Below are 20,688 nucleotides of genomic sequence, written 5' to 3'. Positions count from 1 at the left end.
TCTGCTATTTTGTTGCCCAGTCACCCAATTTTGTGAGATCCCTTTGTAACTCTTCAGTCTGCTTTGGACTCAACTATCTTGAGTAATTTTTTATTGTCTTCAATTTTGCCACCTCACTGCCTATCCGTTTTCCCAGATGATTTATGAATATGTTGAATAGACTGGTCCCAATACAGATCGGTTGGGGAACACCACTATTTATCTCTCTCCATTCTGAAAACTGACCATTTATTCCTACCCTTTGTGTTCTGTCTTTTAACCAGTTACTGATCCATGAGAGGACCTTCTGTCTTATACCAAGACTGCTTACTTTGTTTAAAAGCCTTTGGTGAGGGACCTTGTCAAAGGCTTTCTGAAAATCTATGTGCAGTATATGTGTTGGATCACCCTTGTCCACATGTTTGTTGACCCTCTCAGAGAATTCTAATAGATCGGTGAGGCATGATTTCCCTTTACTAAAGCCATGTTGACTCTTCCCCCAACAAATCTTGTTTATCTGTGTCTGATACTTTTATTCTTTAGCACCAGGCAAACTGGCTGAAACTATAATAAAGTTAGGCTTATTGGCCTGTAATTGCTGGGATCACCTCTAGAGCCTTTTCTTTTTTTTAAATTAGCATCACATTAACTATGCTCTGGTCACCTGGTACAGAAGATGATTTAAATGATAGGTTACATACCACAGTTGGTTATTCTGCAGTTTCATATTTGAGTTCCTTCAGAACTCTTGGGTGAGTACCATCTGGTCCTGGTGACTTATTACCATTTAGTTTATCAGTTTTTTCCAAAACCACCTCTGACACCTCAGTCTGGAACAGTTCCTCAGATTTGTTACCTAAAAAGAGTGGCTCAGGTGTGGGAATCTCCCTCACATCCTTTGCTGTGAAGATTAATGCAAAGAATTCATTTTAGTTCTCTGCAATGGCCTTGTCTTCCGTGAGTGCTCCTTTAACACCTCAGTCATCCTGTGGCCCCACCAATTGTTAGCAGACTCCCTGATTCTGATGTATTTAAATTTTTTTTGCTATTCAAATTCCTTCTTGGCCTGCCTAATTAAACTCTGTCAAGTATATGCCCCTTCCTAGGTTCCTCGGTAGGATTTAACTTCCAATTTTTAAAAGATGCCCTTTTGCCTCTAGTGGCTTCTTTTACTTTGTACTTTTAGCCACTGTGGCACTTTGGTTGTCTTACTATGTTTTTTAATTTGGGGTAAACATTTAACTTGAGACTCTGTTTTATGGTGGTTTTTAAAAAGTTTCCATGCAGCTTGCAGGCATTTCGCTTTTGGAACTATACCTTTTAATTTCTGTTTTAACTAGCTTCCTCATTTTTTATATAGTTCCCCTTTCTGAAGTGAAATGCTACTGTTCTTTAAAAGGAAATTGTAGAACAAACTGACACTTGAAAGTTGTAATTTTTCCATCTTTACAGATAATTTGAATAAGCCAGTGTCAGAAACACACAGCATCCCCACTGGCCCTTCTAATTCTAACATAAATGAAGTTCAGAATCGTGTTAAAGAAGTTTTGAATAAGTACAGCAATGGTATCTGGTTATCGAAGATGCCACAGTTTTACAGAGAGATATATGAAGAGGAACTTAATACAGCCTTACTCCAACAGTTTGAATACTGGCCTCATATTTGCACAGTAAGTTTTTGGTGGTCTTGCCACAGAAGCTGCTAATATTTTTAATAGAAATGTTCAATCTTTTTTAATAGCATCTGTGTGACAAATGTCTCTTCTAATAGTTCTTACATTTAGCTTTTTCCTTTAACATAAACGCAGTGGTACAGATTTTTTTCAAGGAAATGTTTTCTTATACTTAAACTTTTCTGGCTATTGATCACTAGGAGATTTGTGAATGAATGTTTAGCTCTGTTTGGGAAAAGTGCAACTTTGCAGAGAGCATTTTCCTCTGCTTTGTCTGAAGTGACAAGTCCCACTGGACATAAACATGACAACTAATCCTCCTGATTATCATTATAATATTAGAACATTATAGTTCTGGTAAATGTACATCTTATTCCATGAACCAATTTAAAAACAGTCAACGTGTATCAGGGCAGTGAAGCAGTGTGAAGAGATGAATATTGTGGGTGGGGTGAATTAGCAAATGATAATACTTGAAATGGTCAAAGTCATTGTAACTAGAGTAATGAGTAACCAAAGGGATAACAGACTTGTTAATATGAGCATAGCTTGTCTGGTGGCTCCCTTTACACTCTCCAGTTATGATCTGCCTCACTAGTTGAACAGCAAGAGTTTTAGTTTTACCCTTGATTTCAAATGTTTTTCTTGGGCTTGCTCCTTCCTCCCCTTGAGGTATTTAGGCCTTCTGCCTTCTCTTCTGACACGAGAACAGAATAAATGACAGAAGAAGCAAGAGAATATAAATTAAGGGGAAATAGTCGTCTTTTCCTTATCATGAGGATCTGGGATATATCAGCTGGCAAAATTCAAGTAAATGTTGTGTGTGTTTTTTATATATATAATATATTTGCAGCCTTCTGGGAAGATGCTAATACAGCCTGTGGATGTTCTGCCTGGGTTCTGGGCAGTCTCTGTGCTCTTGCACAGGATGTAAGGCTCGTCAGGACAGCTTTCAGAGTAGAGGTGCTTTGACATCCCAGGCCTCTTGTTGTCCTCTGGACTCCGAGTGCTCTTTCTGTGGCATTTGGGGCACCTCTTCTAGGGCTGCTTTGCTTTGCCCTTCCTTTTACACATGGATGTATGGCCTTTCTGATAGGGTCCTCTTTCTCATGTGGGGTGGATATTGGACATCATGAAATAACAGCTTTAAAACAAACAGGAGACACTCCTTTACCTTGCATGGTGACAGGTTTCAGAGTGGTAGTCTATACCGGAAACCTACTGACTGCTATAGTTCCCTACATGCCTCCAGCTTTCATCCAGACCACATCACATGATCCATTGTCTACAGCCAAGCTCTAAGATACAACCACATTTGCTCCAATCCCTCAGACAGAGACAAACACCTACAAGATTTTTTTCAACAATTCTTAAAACTACAATACCCACCTGCTGAAGTGAAGAAACAGATTGACAGAGCCAGAAGAGTACCCAGAAGTCACCTACTCCAGGACAGGCCCAACAAAGAAAGTAACAGAATGCCACTAGCCATCACCTATAGCCCCCAGCTAAAACCTATCCAGCGCATCATGAAGGATCTGCAACCTATCCTGAAGGACAGTCCCTCACTCTCATAGATCTTGGGAGACAGGCCAGTCCTCGGTTACAGACAGCCCCGCAACCTGAGGCAAATACTTACCAGCAACCGCACAACAAAAACACGAACCCAGGAACCTGTCCTTGCAACAAAGCCCATTGCCAACTCTGTCCACATATCTATTCAAGGGACACCATCATAGGACCGAATCACATCAGTCACACCATCAGAGGTTCATTCACCTGCACATCTACCAATGTGATATGCCATCGCATGCCAGCAATGCCCTTCTGCCATGGACATTGGCCAAATAATAAATGGACACAGATGAACGCAAATCAGACATCAAGAACTATAATATTCAAAACTATAATATTCAAAAACCAGTTGAACACTACAACCTCCCTGGTCACTCAATTACAGACTTAAAAGTTGCAATACTCCAACAACAAAAAACTTCAGAATCAGACTCCAATGAGAAACTGCATAATTGGAATTAATTTGCAAACTGGACACCATTAAATTAGGCTTGAATAAATCCTGGGAGTGGATGGGTCATTACACAAAGCAAAACTATTTCCCCATGCTAATTTTTCCCCTACTGTTACTCACACCTTCTTGTCAACTGTTGGAAATGGCCCAACCTGATTATCACCACAAAAGTTTTTTTTTTTCTCCTGCTGATGATAGCCCATCTTAATTGATTAGTCTTGTTATAGTTAGTATGGCAACACTCATTTTTTCATGTTCTCTGCGTATATATCTTCCTACTGTATTTTCCACTGTATGCATCCAGTGAAGTGGGTTTTAGCCCATGAAAGCTTATGGCCAAATAAATTTGTTAGTCTCTAAGGCCTGGTCTACACTACAAGTTTGTCTCTAATTTAGCAGCATTAAACCAAATTAACCCTGCACCCGTCCACACATCGAAGCCCTTTACTTCGATATAAAGGGCTCTTAATATTGATATCTGTACTCCACCTTGGCGAGGGGAGTAGCGCTGAAATCCGTATTGCCATTTCGAATTAGGGTTAGTGTGGCCATAATTCAATGGTATTGGCCTCCGGGAGCTATCCCACAGTGCACCATTGTGACTGCTCTGGACAGCAATCTGAACTCGGATGCATTGGCCAGGTAGACAGGAAAAGCCCCGTGAACTTTTGAGTTTCATTTCCTGTTTGCCCAGCTTGGAGCACTGATCAGCACAGGTGACCAAGCAGTCCCAGAATCAAAAAAAGAGCTCCAGCATGGATTATATAGGAGATACTGAATCTCATCTTTGTATGGGGAGATGAATCTGTTCTATCAGAACTCTGTTCCAATAGATGAAATGCCAAAACATTTGAAAAAATCTCCAAGGCTATGAGAGACAGAGGCCACAACAGGGACTCGACACAGTGCTGTGTGAAACTTAAGGAGCTGAGCCAAGTGTTCCAGAAAGCCAAAGAATGAAATGGACACTCACGGAGGGAGGGGCGACTGACGACTGTAGCTATCCCACAGTTCCCGCACCCTCTGAAAACCATTTGAATTCTTGGCTGAGTTCCCAAAACTTGAAGGGTCAAAAAGCTTGTCGTGGGTGGTTCAGGGTATATGTTGTCATAGTCTTCCTCCCCCCCTCACTGCCTATGAAGGCAAAAAGAAAAAGTTCCTCACCTTTTTTCAGTGACACCGTATGTCTACTGGATGCTGCTGGCAGACACAGTGCTGCAGCACTACACAGCAGCATCCCCTTCCCTTGCCTTGCAGATGGCAGACGGTACAGTAGGACTGGTATCCGTCATCATCATCCTGTGAGTGCTCCTGGCTGGCCTTGGTGAGGTCGGCCAGGGGCGCCTGGGCAAAAATGGGAATGACTGCCAGGTCATTCTCTTCTTTAAGCTTTGTCTAGTGGAGATTCACTCCTGCCTGGAATATCATAGCAGCTGCAGGCTGCCCTCCCCTCCCTGATTTGATCTCTGCTTGCAGAGGCAATAAAGTCAGTGTTGTTCCTGCATTCTTACTTCATCACACATATGGGGGAAGGAGGGAAGCAATGGGTGGCATTGTTGCAGGGGCACTAGAATGGCATGCAGTTCATCAGTTCTGTGGGATGTCTGGGGCTCTGACCCAGAGCGACCGTTTGCCTCTCTGGTTCTTTAGAGGGCTTGCCTGATATCCTAGGCAGGACTGACTCTTCATTACACAAAACTTAAAGAAGGGAATGAGCTGGGGAGTCATTTCCATTTTTGTTCATGCGCCCCTGACCAACCTCACCAAGGCCGACCAGGAGCACCCATGACAGCAGCAGACAGTACAGTGTGACTGGTAACCATCGTTGTCAACTTGCAAAGCAGCAGACAGTGCAGTAGGGCTGGTAACCGTCTCTGCTAACTTTGCAAAAGGCAAGGGGATGGTGCTGTGTAGCACTGCAGTACCACGTCTGTTAGCAACATTCAGTAGACACATGGTGATGGTGAAAAAAGGCTGAATTGGCTCCATGGTTGCCATGCTATGGCATCTGCCCAGAAAATCGAGGGAAAAGGGTGCGAAATGATTGTCTGCCATTGCTTTCACGGAGGGAGGATTGACTGACGACATTTACCCATAACCACTCCCGACAAATTTTTGGCCCTATCAGGCGTTGGGATCTCAACTCAGAATTCCAGTGAGTGGGAGAGACTGCGGGAACTATGGGATAGCTACCCACGGTGCAACACTCCAGAAGTCGATGCTAGCCTTGGTACATGGACGCACACCACTGAATTAATGTGCTTAGTGTAGCCGCGTGCACTGGACTTTATACAGTCTGTTTCCAAATATCGGTTTCTGTAAAATCGGAATAATCCCGTAGTGTAGACATATCCTAAGGTGCCACGAGTATTCCTCATTCTTTCTTCTTTACTTGTCTTTCTCTATCAAGGAAGTTAAAACATTGTCTTTGCCATGCACTCTGTGGATGTGGCAAAGTGGACCAAGATGGCTCCATCTGTGACATCATCCCCCTCTGACCAGTATTCCTAATGCCCTTCTTCAGAGGAGGAAGAAGGGGTAGCAAATGTGACACCTCCCTTTTTGCTGGTAAGAGGAGGGTTATTTCCTCTTTGGCCTCTCATGAGGAAATAGTTTTCTTCTATCTCACCACCTGATGTTTTCAGACAAGTCCAGAAGTTGATAAAGTATAACAGTCTGGAACTGGAAACTTCAGCTATGCAGGAAAATACAAACTGCTTTGTTTGATATCCTGGAGTCCAAGGAGAGAGGGAAATGTGCTCTATCCCTTTTTATAATGTGCTTGATCCAGCTAAATGGTCATATGGCCCAAAGTCAAGCTGTCATGGCCAGGTATAGCTTCATCTGTAAGAAAAACTGCTCCCTATGCCTGCCTATAGTTTTTCTCATACTCAGTAAAAGGACCGGGTGACTGAGGAGTGTGTAGTGCATATCCTATGCCTAGTTTGACACTTCACCTTGTAAGGTGGCATCATCTGTTTCTGACAGTACTGCTGACTGAAAACCTTGAACCTTCCACATGACCGTGAATTGTAGGGGAAAGACCTCCTGTTTGAGGAGAAGGGGTTTCATCAATCTTGAGATGAAAAACGCAAGGTCCTTCATTTTCTCCAACATTTCATCTATCATGTCTGTCTCTGGGACCGGGCTAAACAGCCCAGAAAATGGTCTGTACTTCCTGCTTCTACTTGCCCATTGTCTTCTAGTTTTAGTTTGAGACAGCCTTGGCAACATCAGAGGAAGCAGGGCAGTGGAAAACATTTTAGGCAGGTAATGTCTTTCATTTTATGTAGTACTTAGTACAGTCTGTGTAGGCCTGGTGTCGGTTGAAGACTCAAGTCTGTACTGTAATGAAACTAACAATCTCTTAATGCCCTTTCCAAAATCTAGTTTGTCCCAGGGAAGCTAGGCTTAATACCTTACATGTCAGTAAGGCTCTTTGAGATATGACACAAGGCATTTTGCATATCAATTGAAATTTTAGTAGTCTTTGGGAATTGATATAAAAGGAACTCTTTCCACTAGGCAAGCGCTGCTTACTGAAAATATTAGTTGACTGGGGTGTTAGTACTTCAAGGTCTTAAGCTTATTGTCCCAGAGCCTGCTTGTTCATAGAAATCTGCAAGGCTGCTCAGTCTGGATTCCTGTATATGCATTTACACATCCGTCATTTCTTGACGGGTAAGAATTTAAATGCTCAATCTGTAAGGCATTTCTTGAAATCTAAAGTACTTCCCAGCCCACCTTCCTAGTCTGGTGGTCGAATAACTCACTAGAAACCCAGAAACGAGATTATGATGATGCCATCTCAAAGAAGAGATGTAAATATTTATATATGGAGAGATACCTATCGCCTAGAACTGGAAGGGACCCCAATAGGTCGAGTCCAGCCCCTGCCTTCACTAGCAGGACCAAGTACTGACTTTTTGCCCCAGATCCCTAAGTGGCCCCCTCAAGGATTGAACTCATAACCCAGGGTTATAGTAGGGCAGTGCTCAAACCACTGAGCTATCCCTCCCTCCTCACCATAGTAACTGTGGCTCATCAGGAGTGTTGCTCCAAACAGTTCCATAGAATATCAGGGTTGGAAGAGACCTCAGGAGGTATCTAGTCCAGCCCCCTGCTCAAAGCAGGACCAGCCCCAACTAAATCATCCCAGCCAGGGCTTTGTCAAGCCTGACCTTAAAAACCTCAAAGGAAGGAGATTCCACCATCTCCCTAGGTAACCCATTCCAGTGCTTCTCCACCCTCCTAGTGAAAGTTTTTTTCCTAATATCCAACCTAAACCTCCCCCACTGCAACTTGAGACCATTGCTCCTTGTTCTGTCACCTGCTACCACTGAGAACAGTCTAGATCTGTACTCTTTTTGGAACTCGCTTTCAGGTAGTTGAAAGTAGTTATTAAATCCCCCTTCATTCTTCTCTTCTGCAGACTAAATCCCAGATCCCTCAGCTTCTCCTCATAAGTCGTGTGCTCCAGCCTCCTAATCATTTTTGTTGCCCTCCGTTGGCACTTTCCAATTTTTCTACATCCTTCTTGTAGTGTGGGCCCAAAACTGGACACAGTACTCCAGATGAGGCCTCACCAATGCAGAAGGGGGAGGGATAGTTCAGTGGTTTGAGCATTGGCCTGCTAAAGCCAGAGTTGTAAATTCAATCCTTAAGGGAGCCACTTAGGGATCTGTGGCATAATCAGTACTTGGTCTTGCTAGCAAAGGCAGGGGGCTGAACTCAATGACCTTTCAGGGTCCCTTCCAGTTCTATGAGATAGGTACATCTCCATCTCTATATATTTAGAATAAAGGGAACAATCACGTCCCTCGATCTCCTGGCAATGCCCCTACTTATACAGCCCAAAATGTCATTAGCCTTCTTGGCAACAAGGGCATACTGCTGACTCATATCCAGCTGCTCGTCCACTGTAACCCCTAGGTCCCTTTCTGCAATCTGCTGCCCAGCCACTCGGTCCTTAATCTGTAGCAGTGTGTGGGATTCTTCCATCCTAAGTGCAGGACTCTGCACTTCTCCTTTGTTGAACCTCATCAGGTTTCTTTTGGCCCAATCCTCTAATTTGTCTAGGTCCCTCTGTATCCTATTCCTACTTGCTGAGGATGCAATCCATGCCATCCTCCAGATCATTAATGGAAGAAAGGGGAAAGGTGTCCTGCAGAGCTTTTCCTAGGCGCTCTGTAGATTTTGGAGATAATGTTTTTTGGATGAAGATTAACTCTGGTTCAAGTGGATTGGACCTTGTGTTACGCTAGAGCTGGAGTTCCTCTTGGAGAGGCCCTCAGGCCTCCATTCCAGGGCCTCCTTAATGGAGCATTGCCCTTTGTGTGGTGTACAGTGGAATTTGCAGTTCCTTTCATGCCATGTTCTTGATTCAGCATCTCATTTGGGAGAGAAGTTTGTGAACACTTCAATTAGTACTTCTCTGTCCTCCTTTTCTTTGTACTGTACTGTTAAGTTGAATGTGGATCTGAAGAAATCATTCTCAAATGAGGAAGATTAGTTTAAATACATACTTGTGCAGATCCCCATGCCTTCTTTCCCAGCTGGGACTCTGTAATAGATATTTGAATGAGTTGGCAGAAACTAGTGACCACTTAGGATGTGTTCAGTCTTATACCTGCAGGCCTGAAAACAGTGTTCTGCAAAGGAGTGCTCAAGCGACTCCAATTTAGAATCATAGATTATTAGGGTTGGAAGGGACCTCAAGAGATCATCTAGTCCAACCCCCTGCTCAAAGCAGGACCAATCCCCCAAGTCCCTAAATGGCCCCTCTCCTCAAGGATTGAACTCACAACCCTGGGTTTAGCAGGCCAATGCTCAAACCACTGAGCTATCCTTCTCCCCCCCCCCCCCATTGCTTTTATAGATTCTGAGGCCCACAGGGACTGTTAGGTTCATCTAGTCTGACCTCTTGTGTAACACAGGCCAGAGAACGTTCCTACAATAATTCCTCGAGTAGATCTGTTAGAAAAACTTCCTATCTTGATTTTAAAAATGTCAGTGATAGAGGATACACGGTTGGTAAATTGTTCCACTAGTTAATTATACTAACTGTTAAAAATGTACACCTTAGTTCCCTTCTGAATTTGTCTAGCTTCCAACTTCTAGCCGTTGGATTGTGTTATACCTTTCTTTGTTAGAATGAATTGCCCATTATTAAATAGGGTCTTTTTAGAAGGCTGGCAAAGCTTTCCACTACAGCATGGATCTACAGAGGCAATGTATTCAAAGAACCATAGTTACACACCTGCACACTGTCTCAATTATATGTGTATAATCAGGACTCTTGAACGCTAGCGAGAAGCTATTTGCTAGTATCTTTGGAGGGTTTTCTAGTATATTGCCTTGGCACATCCACACTAAGGGTTCTGCCCTACCTGTAGCACTGCTAGGTAAGCACCTTTGGAGAAGCATTGATGTATGTATATGTCTGTATCTATCTCTCATTCCCAGGCTACACAGCACAAAAATGCAGTCCATGGGGTCAAAGTGCTGTACTAATGAATCTAAGAGCCATAGTTGCCCATAGCCAACAAGATTCTTGGGCTCATTCAAACAAAGCCAAATAAAGATATTCAGATGACTCTCCATCAAGAATGCTGAATTTTTCATGTAAACACCGAAGTGTTGCATCTGTACTACTTTATTCAGATTACAGATGACCCCTCAAGTTTTCTCCAGCTTCTAATAATTAAAGATGCCACCACAGCCACTGCCTCAGAAAAACATGTATAAGGTCCCAAAACCCTGAACCACATTTCTTTTGAAAGTTAAGACCAAATTCCATTGTGATTTACTCCATCCATCTTCCCTTCCTTCCAGAATGAGAGAGGAGCTCCAAAAAGTGTGAATTCTCCTCATTCTTCCAATAAAGTACAAAATCTCCCGGATACTTCAAGTGTAAAGAAAACAGCCTCTAAGACTGCTGCCCTTAAAAAGGTGTTCACAGAAATGGGCAAGCCACTTCTGGAGACCTAGCATGCTCCATGAGGGGATCACTGCTTTCTCCTGGGCTGCTTTAGCCTCCGCATTCAGTGGAGGAAGCATGCAGAGTAACAACATGGTCGCTCTTCCATATTTGTCACAGCCATTAGGAATTGAGAATTCCTTTCACTGATTCTTTTTTTTTTTTTTTAAATGGTAGGTTCTTCAAGTGGGAGTCTGTAGAAAGTCCCAAGTATAGCAATGGTTACCAGTTCTGTTTTAATCCTTTTTTTTTTTTTTTTAAATTTGGTTCTGCTTCAGTCAAATGGGAATTCAACAGCTCATTAAATCCTTCAAGTTAATCTGTCTACATTTGATCTTAGTCTGTTTTTCTTTCTCTGCTTCTTCCGTATCTCTTAGTTCACATTTCCATCTCTTCTCTGGCGCTTCTTTTCCCTATATTCCTGGTTTTCCTTGCCCTAAATGCCAGTGTGCATATTAACAGGGTTGCTCTCTGGGCTAGACAGTCTTCTCCCGCCCCCCCCACCCCCAAGTATCAGAGGGGTAGCTGTGTTAGTCTGAATCTGTAAAAGCGACAGTTTTCTGTGGCATGACTAACAGACGTATTGGAGCGTAAGCTTTTGTGGGTGAATACCCACTTTGTCAGATGCATAGGACATCTCTGAGCTTCTGAAAATGAGCCATTCAACAGTCCCACAGGTAGGGCCTCCCCTCCATGTGGCAGCAGTCAGTCCCCAGAGAGGAGCGTCACCAGTGGGCTCCAATCTCTCTAAAAATGCACCGCCAAATCCCTCATCAATGGGGGCTTGGTATATTTTAATATTCTTTCCCTGGGGAGGGGCGTGGGGCCTCATACAAAGTGGAGAGGTCATTAATGGACAAATTTCAGAGGCCCTGGAGCTGCCTGGAAGTGCTTTGAGGAGGTTTTGAGACCCCTACTATGTAGATTTGATAGGCCTCCAAAGTGCCCTTGTTGATTTAGTAAGTCAGTCCAAGAACAGAGCTACTCTTGAGCAGAGGAGCATATCTCATGCTTGAGTTGGTCCTTATCTCTGCTAAAACTGCCAATGAGGAGGTCAGATTAGTGCTGATTTTGTTGTCATGTAAAATAATGAGCTGTAGGGTCCAAGTCTGGGAAAATCAGTTTTGGAGTGGAGTAGATTGGATTGTGTTCTGCCCATCACAGGGACAGAAGAGGAAACTTGCCTTTAAGCACCTCCTAATGCAGTAAGTAGATCCAGTGTTCACTTTGGGAAAGCTTGTGTCCTGCTTTCCTGGTCAGTGTCCCCTGTAAAGGGAAAAGGAGATGTTAAGGGAAATCATTGCACGCACAAAATAAAATAGCTCGTGCTTAAATTCCTGTAGATATCTTCCTAAGACTGTGTGTAAATTTGAATAGTTCATTCTTAATATTTAGGTGAGATTACTTACAAATGGTCAATATCTCATTGTGCTTTCCTTTTTTCAAGGTGGAAAAAGTGTGCACTGGTGGGCATACAGATGTACTCCTTTATCCTGCTAAGAAAATGCAACAATTAGTGAAGAGTGGCATAGGCCATGAAAGAACATCTCAGAACCTTACTTCTTCAAAAGCTGATTCTTTGTTAAAGCCAGTTATGGAAACCAAATCAGCTTTTCTGAATACTGACTTCAAACAGAAAGTTGCAGAAATTTTGTTTAAGTATTCCAATGGTCTTTGGGCTAATGCACTTCCCAAGGTGTATGAAGACACATACAAAGTAAAATTTCCTGAGGATGCTCTGAATAATCTTGACTTATTTTCTGATATATGTACTGTCAACCAGATAAGTGACAGCCCTAAAAAGGCAATCCTCTATGCTAAACCGCAAAAGTACATTGATGAGAATCTGAATGCCACTGATAATGTCCATATCCATGAAGATCAGAAGATAATGGTTGAGCAAGAGTGCTCTCAGTTAATGGAAAAGACCAAAGAGCAGCATCCAGAAAATATAATGGTCCCTCCTTTAATCATTCCAGCGGAAGCATCTCCATCTGTATTGGTAGTAGAATTGAACAACACTAATGAAGTTGTTATTAGGCAAGTCTTTATTTCATACTTTCTTCATTTTTTCTAAAATCCAGAGATCGTTCTGAACAATCAACTTCCTCACTACTTGGCTCACGAAAAGCTATTTTACAAAAGAAAATAGAACAATAGAAAACTGCACTAACAAACTGTAATAGTTATTAACAATACTAACACATTTAAAATACTATATAAATGAACAGAAGTGAGCTCAGTGAAGATTCATTAAACTAATCCCAGCATAAGTTTTAGAGTAAGAAGCAGAGAAGGGCTGAGGCTGTTCAGCTGCCATTGGATAGTGAGGTTTTTAAATTGTCGTTGTCCTCTTCATCATCATGCTGTTCAGATGTCACCTTCCTATTATATCTGACCTTTAAAACTGTGATTTACCCATTAGCTTAGGTGTATTTGTTCAGCTATAAAGGAAAACTGCAGTGTAATATAAACATAAGGACAATGACTGTGCACTAAAATTTGCACTTTAATATACCAATAGTTTAATAGTGCTTTGAATTGATTGCATGTTAATTTGTGTCTTAGTCCACTGAGGACCAACATTAAAATAGCTCCACTGTTCTAGAAAGGATTGTTGTTATATACGTAAACATAGCAAAGTGGCCACTTTGTGTCAGGAAATCCCATGTTAGACTTACTAGTTTTCTTTACATTGTGATAGAATGTAGAAAATGTAATCTATGAAGTGTGTGTGTGTGTGTGTGTGTGTGTGTGTATGTGTATGTATATATATATATATATAATATATATATATAGTAGCCACTGTGCTGACTTTTCATCCAAAAAAGTTTAGTTACAAACCCTTGAAAATTACTTTACATAGCACCTCAGGATGAACTGAGCAGATACTAGGTAGAGTGGTATATCAACACTCCTCTTGTGGCTAAGTCAGTTTCTGCAGAGTTTAAGCTTACATTTAATAAAAAAAATTTCCCAGTAATCATCAAAAGCCCCAGTCAGGATCTGGGCCCTATTGTGCTAAGCACTCTACGGATACTTTGGGTGGGGGAAGGACGGTCTCACAAGAGCTTACTAACCCAATTATACAAGGTATGGTGAGCAATAGGAGGAAAGAAGGGTGGGGGAGACCAAAGGTAATGGTAATAAGAACATACATTTAAATAAGTACCATAATAAGGGATTTGGAACCAAATTATGCATATATTTAATAAAAATATACAAGTCTGATCAATTATACCAATTTCTACTAAATTTCAAAACTAAATTTCTAATCCTTTTATCAGGGGTGGGCAAACTAAGGGCTGCGGGCCACATGTGGCCCGTGGGACTGTCCTGCCCAACCCCTGGGGCAGCGCAGCTGCAGAACCGAGCCTGGCCTGACCCAGTGCTCTGTGTTGTGTGGTGGTGGCGGCAGCGTGGCCTGGCTCCAGCCGGATGACATGGCTGTGGTGCCAGCCCACTGGTGCTTCAGGCAGCATGGTAAGGGGACATGGAGTGGGGGGATTGGATAGAGGGCTGGGGTGTTCAGGGTGGTGGTCAAGATGCAGAGGTGTGGATAGATGTCAGGGCAGTCTGGGGTGGAGGGAATAGGGGGTTGAATGGGGGCAGAGGTCCCAGGGGGGCAGTCAGGTTGAAGGGTTTGGATGGGGCAGCAGGGGGCAGTCGGGACAGGGATAAGGGGTGGTTGGATGGGACAGGGATCGGGGGAGCTGTTGGGGGACAGGGATAAGGGGTGGTTGGATGGGGCAGGGGTCGGGGGGGCCCATCAGGAATGAGAGGAGGTGTTGGATGGGGCATGGGTCCGGGGTGGTAGGCGGGAGTGCATCAGAGAACAGGGATGCTTGGATGGGACAGGAGTCCAACGCAGATTACATGCTTCACATCAATAAGGGAGGTGCACAGAGCCTGTCTTTCTCCCCACAGCTTTGTGTTCTGTCAGATCTGGAACCATGCTCAATACTTTATTTTTCAGTCTTTAATTTTGACATTAATTTACTGTACACTTATTACATACTGTTCAATGGATGTAGAAGCCCTATACACCAACATTCCACACAAAAGATGGACTACAAGCTGTCAGGAATAGTATCCCCGATTAATGTCACGGCTAACCTGGTGGCTGAACTTTGTGACTTTGTCCCCAGATGTGAAATAGTTGCGGGTGAGGACAATGTATACCTTCAAGTCAGTGGCACTGCTATGGGTACCCCCTTGGCCCCACAGTATGCCAACATTTTTATGGCTTAGCATTTTCCCCCAACTGTTACTCACACTTTCTTGTCATCCTGATTATCACTACAAAAGGTTTTCTCCTGCTTATAATAGCCCACCTTAATTGATTAGTCTCATTATAGTTGGTTTCAACATCCATTTTTTCATGCTGGGTGTGTGGGTGTCTATATTCATTTTTCCTACTGTATTTTCCACTAGAGATGTGTGCGTAGGGAGCGATTACACCCTTGTGCTGGTAGGACTGTTACTTAGGACAAGCAGAACTCAGCTTTGCTCATGGTGATACATGAGATTTGTTTTACTGGTATGAAGTAAGGTGAAAAGCTGGCTTTGAATTCTGAGGGAGAACACCAGGCCTTTTAATGGATATTGCAACAGTCTTGTCCTAGACTATTAATCTCCATTTCTCTACCCTTCAGAAGTTGAAGCACAGAAGCTAGAATGCAGTGGTGGAAGTTGCCCTCTTAATTTAATCCATCCTGTCATGAAGGGTTAATGGAATCTCACACTGCTGATCATATGAGAGAGGTTTCATTTTACTCCCCAGTAATATCTGGGAGGTAAATGAATGCAGTGGTTTCAGGAGGTAGACATCCTGGTGTGTCCAAGCTGCCAGTCCTTGGAAATGATGATGTGAAATATTTCTTTGTGGGCAAATAAATTCACTTTTCAAAGCTAGATAGACTTGCTCCTTGATTTCAGGTCTTTGCTGTGGGAAGAAAAACGTGATTTGGATAGTTCTCTCTCTGAGAGGGAGAAATGATGCAATTGTACATCTGCCTCAATGAGATACTCCCCATTCCATGATGTCATCTGTCCTACTGAAGGAGTATGGCAGATGACACTAAACTGGGAGGTGAGGTAGATAATGCTGGAGGGTAAGGATAGGATAAAGAGGGTCCTAGAAAAATTAGAGAATGGGCCAAAAGTAATCTGAGGTTCAACAAGGAGAAGTGCAGAGTCCTGCACTTAGGACGGAAGAATCCCATGCACTGCTACAGACTAGGGACCGAGTGGCTAGGCAGCAGTTCTGCAGAAAAGGACCTGGGGATTACAGTGGACAAGAAGCTGGATATGAGTCAACAGTGTGCCCTTGTTGCCAAGAAGGCTAACGGCATTTTGCGCTGTATAAGTAGGGGCATTACCAGTAGACGAGGGATGTGATCATTCCCCTCTATTCAACATTGGTGAGGCCTCATCTGGAGTACTGTGTCCAGTTTTGGGCCCCACACTACAAGGAGGATGTGGAAAAATTGGAAAGAGTCCAACAGAGAGCAACAAAAATAATTAGGGAGCTGGAGCACATGACTTATGAGGCAAGGCTGAGGGAACTGGGATTGTTTAGTTTGCAGAAGAGAAGAATGAGGGGAGATTTGATAGCTGCTTTCAACTACCTGAAAGGGGATGGATCTAGACTGTTCTCAGTGGTAGCAGATGACAGAACGAGGAGTAATGGTCTCAAGTTGGAGTGGGGGAGGTTTAGGTTGGATGTTAGGCAAAACTTCTTCACTAGGACAGTGGTGAAGCACTGGAATGGGTTACCTAGGGAGGTGGTGGAATCTTTCCTTAGAGGTTTTTAAGGTCAGGCTTGACAAAGCCCTGGCTGGGATGATTTATTTGGGGTTGGACTAGATGACCTCCTGAGGTTCCTTCCAACCCTGATATTCTATGACTAGGGAAGCTAGTGAGACGGTGTTGGCTGCAATGCTATCAATGTGATCAGATTCCTCTTTTATTTGTTTGGACCATGACTGTGTCTCGGCTGTTCCTTTGTTTAGTTTAGATTGGTACTTGGATGATACCCTGCTGTCTGAGATTTAACCAGGGTAGAATAGAAGTTGAAAGCAGTTGGATGGGGATTTTAAGATATTCAGATTTGCATTGTTAGAAGTAGTCCTAGTGAGCATGATTTTGTGGGTAGAGTGCAAGTGAGGTTGTTGAAGTGCTTGATAAACTTCATAATAGGGATATTGCCGCTATTGGTAGGTTGGTACATGCATATATTTACAGGTATAGATCCTACAATATAGATACATGGATGTGATTTTAACTCTTTCTAGCAGGATAGTTAGTAACTTTTTTGTTGTGTTTTTCCCTTAGGAATAAACTCTCATTGAAGTTAAAGCCTCTGACCACTCAAGTTGATTCTCTTTTTATATATAGATAGATAGAGATTCTATTAGTTTACTACTTTGGAAGGAACACAGTAGAGGTCCACTGCCATAGTGAACATTTTAAAAAGGGAGCTGCATTTTCAGTTTAAAAATGAAGTGAATTTCATGTTTGAAATGAACTGTAGCTAAGAATGCTATAGTTCCTGTCTTCATGGCTTGATGTGGGCTCTCTTTACAAAGGTGAATTACATTGAATACAAAGCAAATACTTAGTAATATGTAGCTGGACACCTTAGCATATGGTGGAGTGTTGTGATTCTACAATCTAAGTAAATTATGTAAAGATAACTTTGGAAGAATCAGGAAAAAGAAATCTCTCTCCCGGTATAAACTTAATCTGATACTTCACTGGCTTTGAGAAAACAAAATCATTTAATACCCTGTTAATCGGATATTTGAATATTGGCAGAAACTAATTAAGCAAGAATGTCCTGAGTGATCATATGGCATAATTCTTTACATTTTTTAAATGAAATTTGGCGCTCTTGCACCCTTCTTTTGGGTTTATATGACCTTTGCCTTTATAGCTGGGCTGCTGCAGCAGTCTGTCTATCTACTAGACTGCAGCTTTGCATTTTGCCACTGACAAGGGAAAGGAAGCAGGGTGACAGCTGATGGCACAGTAACAGCTGAACTAGCACATGAATGGTAATGAGTATAGGATTAGAGTTAACCACAGCTGAAGAAATAACTTCACTTTCTTCCCAAATCGCAGCCAAAGGAAATGGATGGAGGGGCAATCAGGGAGATCAGAATCTGACCCAATTGAAGAATGGATTGTTCTGGGAACCAAATTTGTCTAGGGATGAACGAGGACAGCAACCTAGTATTAGGGATCAAGTCTGGAGATCCAGGAGAGAGACTGCAGCAGATGGTCTGACAAGTTTGATGCCTAAAGCTGCTGTAGTTTCCCTGAGGTTCGTGTGGGGAAATTTTCCTTTGCACAAAGATTAACTTGGTGAAATCACACTGATGTAACCAATGTTTCCATGAATGTGGAGGGTCACAATCCCTTAAAGTTTCAAAGATAAGTTCCAGTTTCCTGGTTCCATCATATCTGACTTCAGACACCACTCAGCTTATAAAATGAAATATACCTTCACTACCAGAAGTGCTAGGGACTTTCACTGGAAAAGTTCAGGTTCTAAAGAGTACTAGAAGATCCCTTACGGTATTGGACTGATCCACTAGCAATTTTCTTTTTGCATACTTACAATCGAATCCAAACAGTTGTATTGGGTCTCTCATTAGACCCTTACCTAGCTTCAGATAGTACTACTAAATTCTTTGCTTTTCTGAGAACTATAACTCTGTTTCTGTATCCTCATTTTTTGAGAGGGAAAGTTCAGATACCGGTGTGACTAAATATCTACATGTATGCTTTTCTGTTTCAGCTTTTGCATCTGCTCAACTTTTCTGTTGCTGTACTTACCTCTTTGGTGGATTTGTTTCCCCTGACATACTGTAGGTACGTGGGCAAAGACTATTCTGCTGCTCAAGAACTAATAGAAGATGAGATGAAAGAATATTATAGTCAGAATCCCACAGTATTGCTAATGCAGTCTGTAAGCATTGGACAACTTGTCGCTGTACATGCTGAGGAAGATGCCTGGTTGCGTGCTCAGATAATTTCAATGGAAGACAATAGAATAAAGGCAAGCAACTCTTCCATTCTGACACTTTGTGAAAAAGAATTAGTATGAATAAATGCACAGCTATTACCTGTATTATCACAGCAGAATCACTCTGCAGTACTCAGCAACGAATTGCTTTTGCTCTTCCTTATATGAAAAAACTGTTTTTTTAAAAATAATTACAGCATTGCAGCTAAAGTAAACGGTCTGTTGCATTTTTCCTGTTTTTTTTTATTATTTTATTTTAGGCTTGTCTGTGTTCATTGGTAGCTCTAATACACTAATGTATCCTGTGCATCATTATGAAACTTGGAAGTAGTATCTCCATCTTCCAGATATAGAATGTGAATGTAAATGTCAATAGATAACTAGAATGCTGATCTCCTGAATCCAGTCCTAGTGCAGTTACCACAAGTCTATCCTTACTGTGTTTTTTTGCAGCTTAGCACTAGAGCTTAGGCTCACGTACGCTGACTTGGTAGTCTTGCTAGTGTACTCAGCATGCTGGTTAATAAAATACCTTGAACAAAGTTATTAAACTCTTCACACTGCTGCAGTTTCTCTTCTTGTTCATTGTTCTCTAGAGTCACTATTGTATTTTTGGTGGCTCTACTTTTAGAGAACTAGAACATGACTGAACTGAAAGGTTTTTTTAAGAAAAATTTCAAGCCTTTGTGTCTAGTGTCACTATGTAGTTATACTAACTAAACTTAAATGTTAGGTTTTTATTTTTTGCAGTCTCTACTTCCCTAGTCAGCATGACATACTTCCACTAAGATCTGCTAAACACACTTCTAATACTAGTCCACTTCACAAATTAGTCTAGTGGAGACATGCAGTTTTAAGTATCTGTTCCAAAACTGTGTGAGTTCTCATTCAGCTGGGAAACCATGAGGTGAGAGACTCTGTCCAGTATTCAAAGGCTTTAGTATTAGCTGCAGAAAAACTACAACAACAGTAGCTAATGTACCTCTGATTTCTCTCCAGATTACAGCTAACTGCAATGGTTTGCACAGTAGAGGGGCCAATGGTGCGATGCAGTACAGCCTGCTTTCTGAAGTATCACTTCCAGATTTCTTGTTGAAGTCTGGCTTTCTGGAGTGTCTGGTTTGCACATCAGATTTTCAGAAAGGCTTCAAAATCATTATCTCTGAGTCTGGTGATCTTCAAGAAGTTGGCATGGTGCAGTGTGTAGTTCAGAAAAACAAGAGACCATCTGCATAAGCTGCTACAAAGCATCACTATAGCTGCTTCTGTTCCAACCACCATCAGCCATTTTCTCCCACTGACTAAGCAATATACTTGTCAAGATGATATGAAGTCTGCTGTATTCTCAAACCATGTAACTAACAGAAATGAGACTCAGAAAGGTTCCATTCTCATAAAAACAAAAGGGAAATACCTAGAACTGCACTGAAATACTATTAAAGGGACTGGCCTAAACCCACAAAAGCCAGAAAATTCAGAATTACCACTTTACTGCCATCTTCTGAGGCAATATATACTAGACAGCGCTATCATTTTGTACCCTTTGAAGTGCTGATGTTCCAAGGAACAGCTAACACTGATCTTTCAGTGATTTCAGGAAAAAGAAAAAGGGTGTGGAGCACTTTTTCTAAACCTTTTTTTAATTGACATTAAGTTAGTTTGAAGAATTTTCATATAATGGTATTGCAAATTATATACCATGTTAATGAGAAGCAGATTTTTGTTAACAGCTGGCTGTATAAAAATGTGTTACTAAATAATAAGTCCACCAAGTTTGTGTTTTCTGGATAAATCATTAAAATAGTACTAACTGTGACAAAGTTCCTCTTTTACCTTGGTGGGTCCTGCACTTATTGGCGGATTTGCTCACCTCAGTGATCTTCCCCTCTGGTGGAACCTACAGTCTGGGTCAACTCCTCCTGTGTCTGATCAGGAGTTGCGAGGTTTAGGGGGGAACCCGGGCCTGCCCTCTGCTCCGGGTTCCAGCCCAGGGCCC

General features: G+C 42.2%; 1 protein-coding gene across 8 annotated transcripts in view; it reads left to right on the top strand.

Annotated features, from left to right (window-relative positions):
* Window positions 1-20,688, top strand: part of TDRD7 (tudor domain containing 7) — a 111,837-nt gene that overhangs the window by 52,398 nt on the left and 38,751 nt on the right. For all 8 annotated transcript variants that reach the window (XM_050948217.1, XM_050948219.1, XM_050948213.1 and 5 more), the window contains 3 exons: window positions 1,432-1,649; window positions 12,108-12,700; window positions 18,539-18,725. In XM_050948217.1, coding sequence (XP_050804174.1) covers window positions 1,432-1,649; window positions 12,108-12,700; window positions 18,539-18,725 — 998 coding nt within the window. The remainder of the gene's footprint in view (window positions 1-1,431; window positions 1,650-12,107; window positions 12,701-18,538; window positions 18,726-20,688) is intronic.

This window comes from Gopherus flavomarginatus, chromosome 3 (assembly GCF_025201925.1).
Source record: "Gopherus flavomarginatus isolate rGopFla2 chromosome 3, rGopFla2.mat.asm, whole genome shotgun sequence".
NCBI lineage: Eukaryota > Metazoa > Chordata > Testudines > Testudinidae > Gopherus > Gopherus flavomarginatus.
The sequence above is the reverse complement of the archived record's forward strand: the minus strand, read 5'-3'. Positions and strand labels throughout refer to the sequence as shown.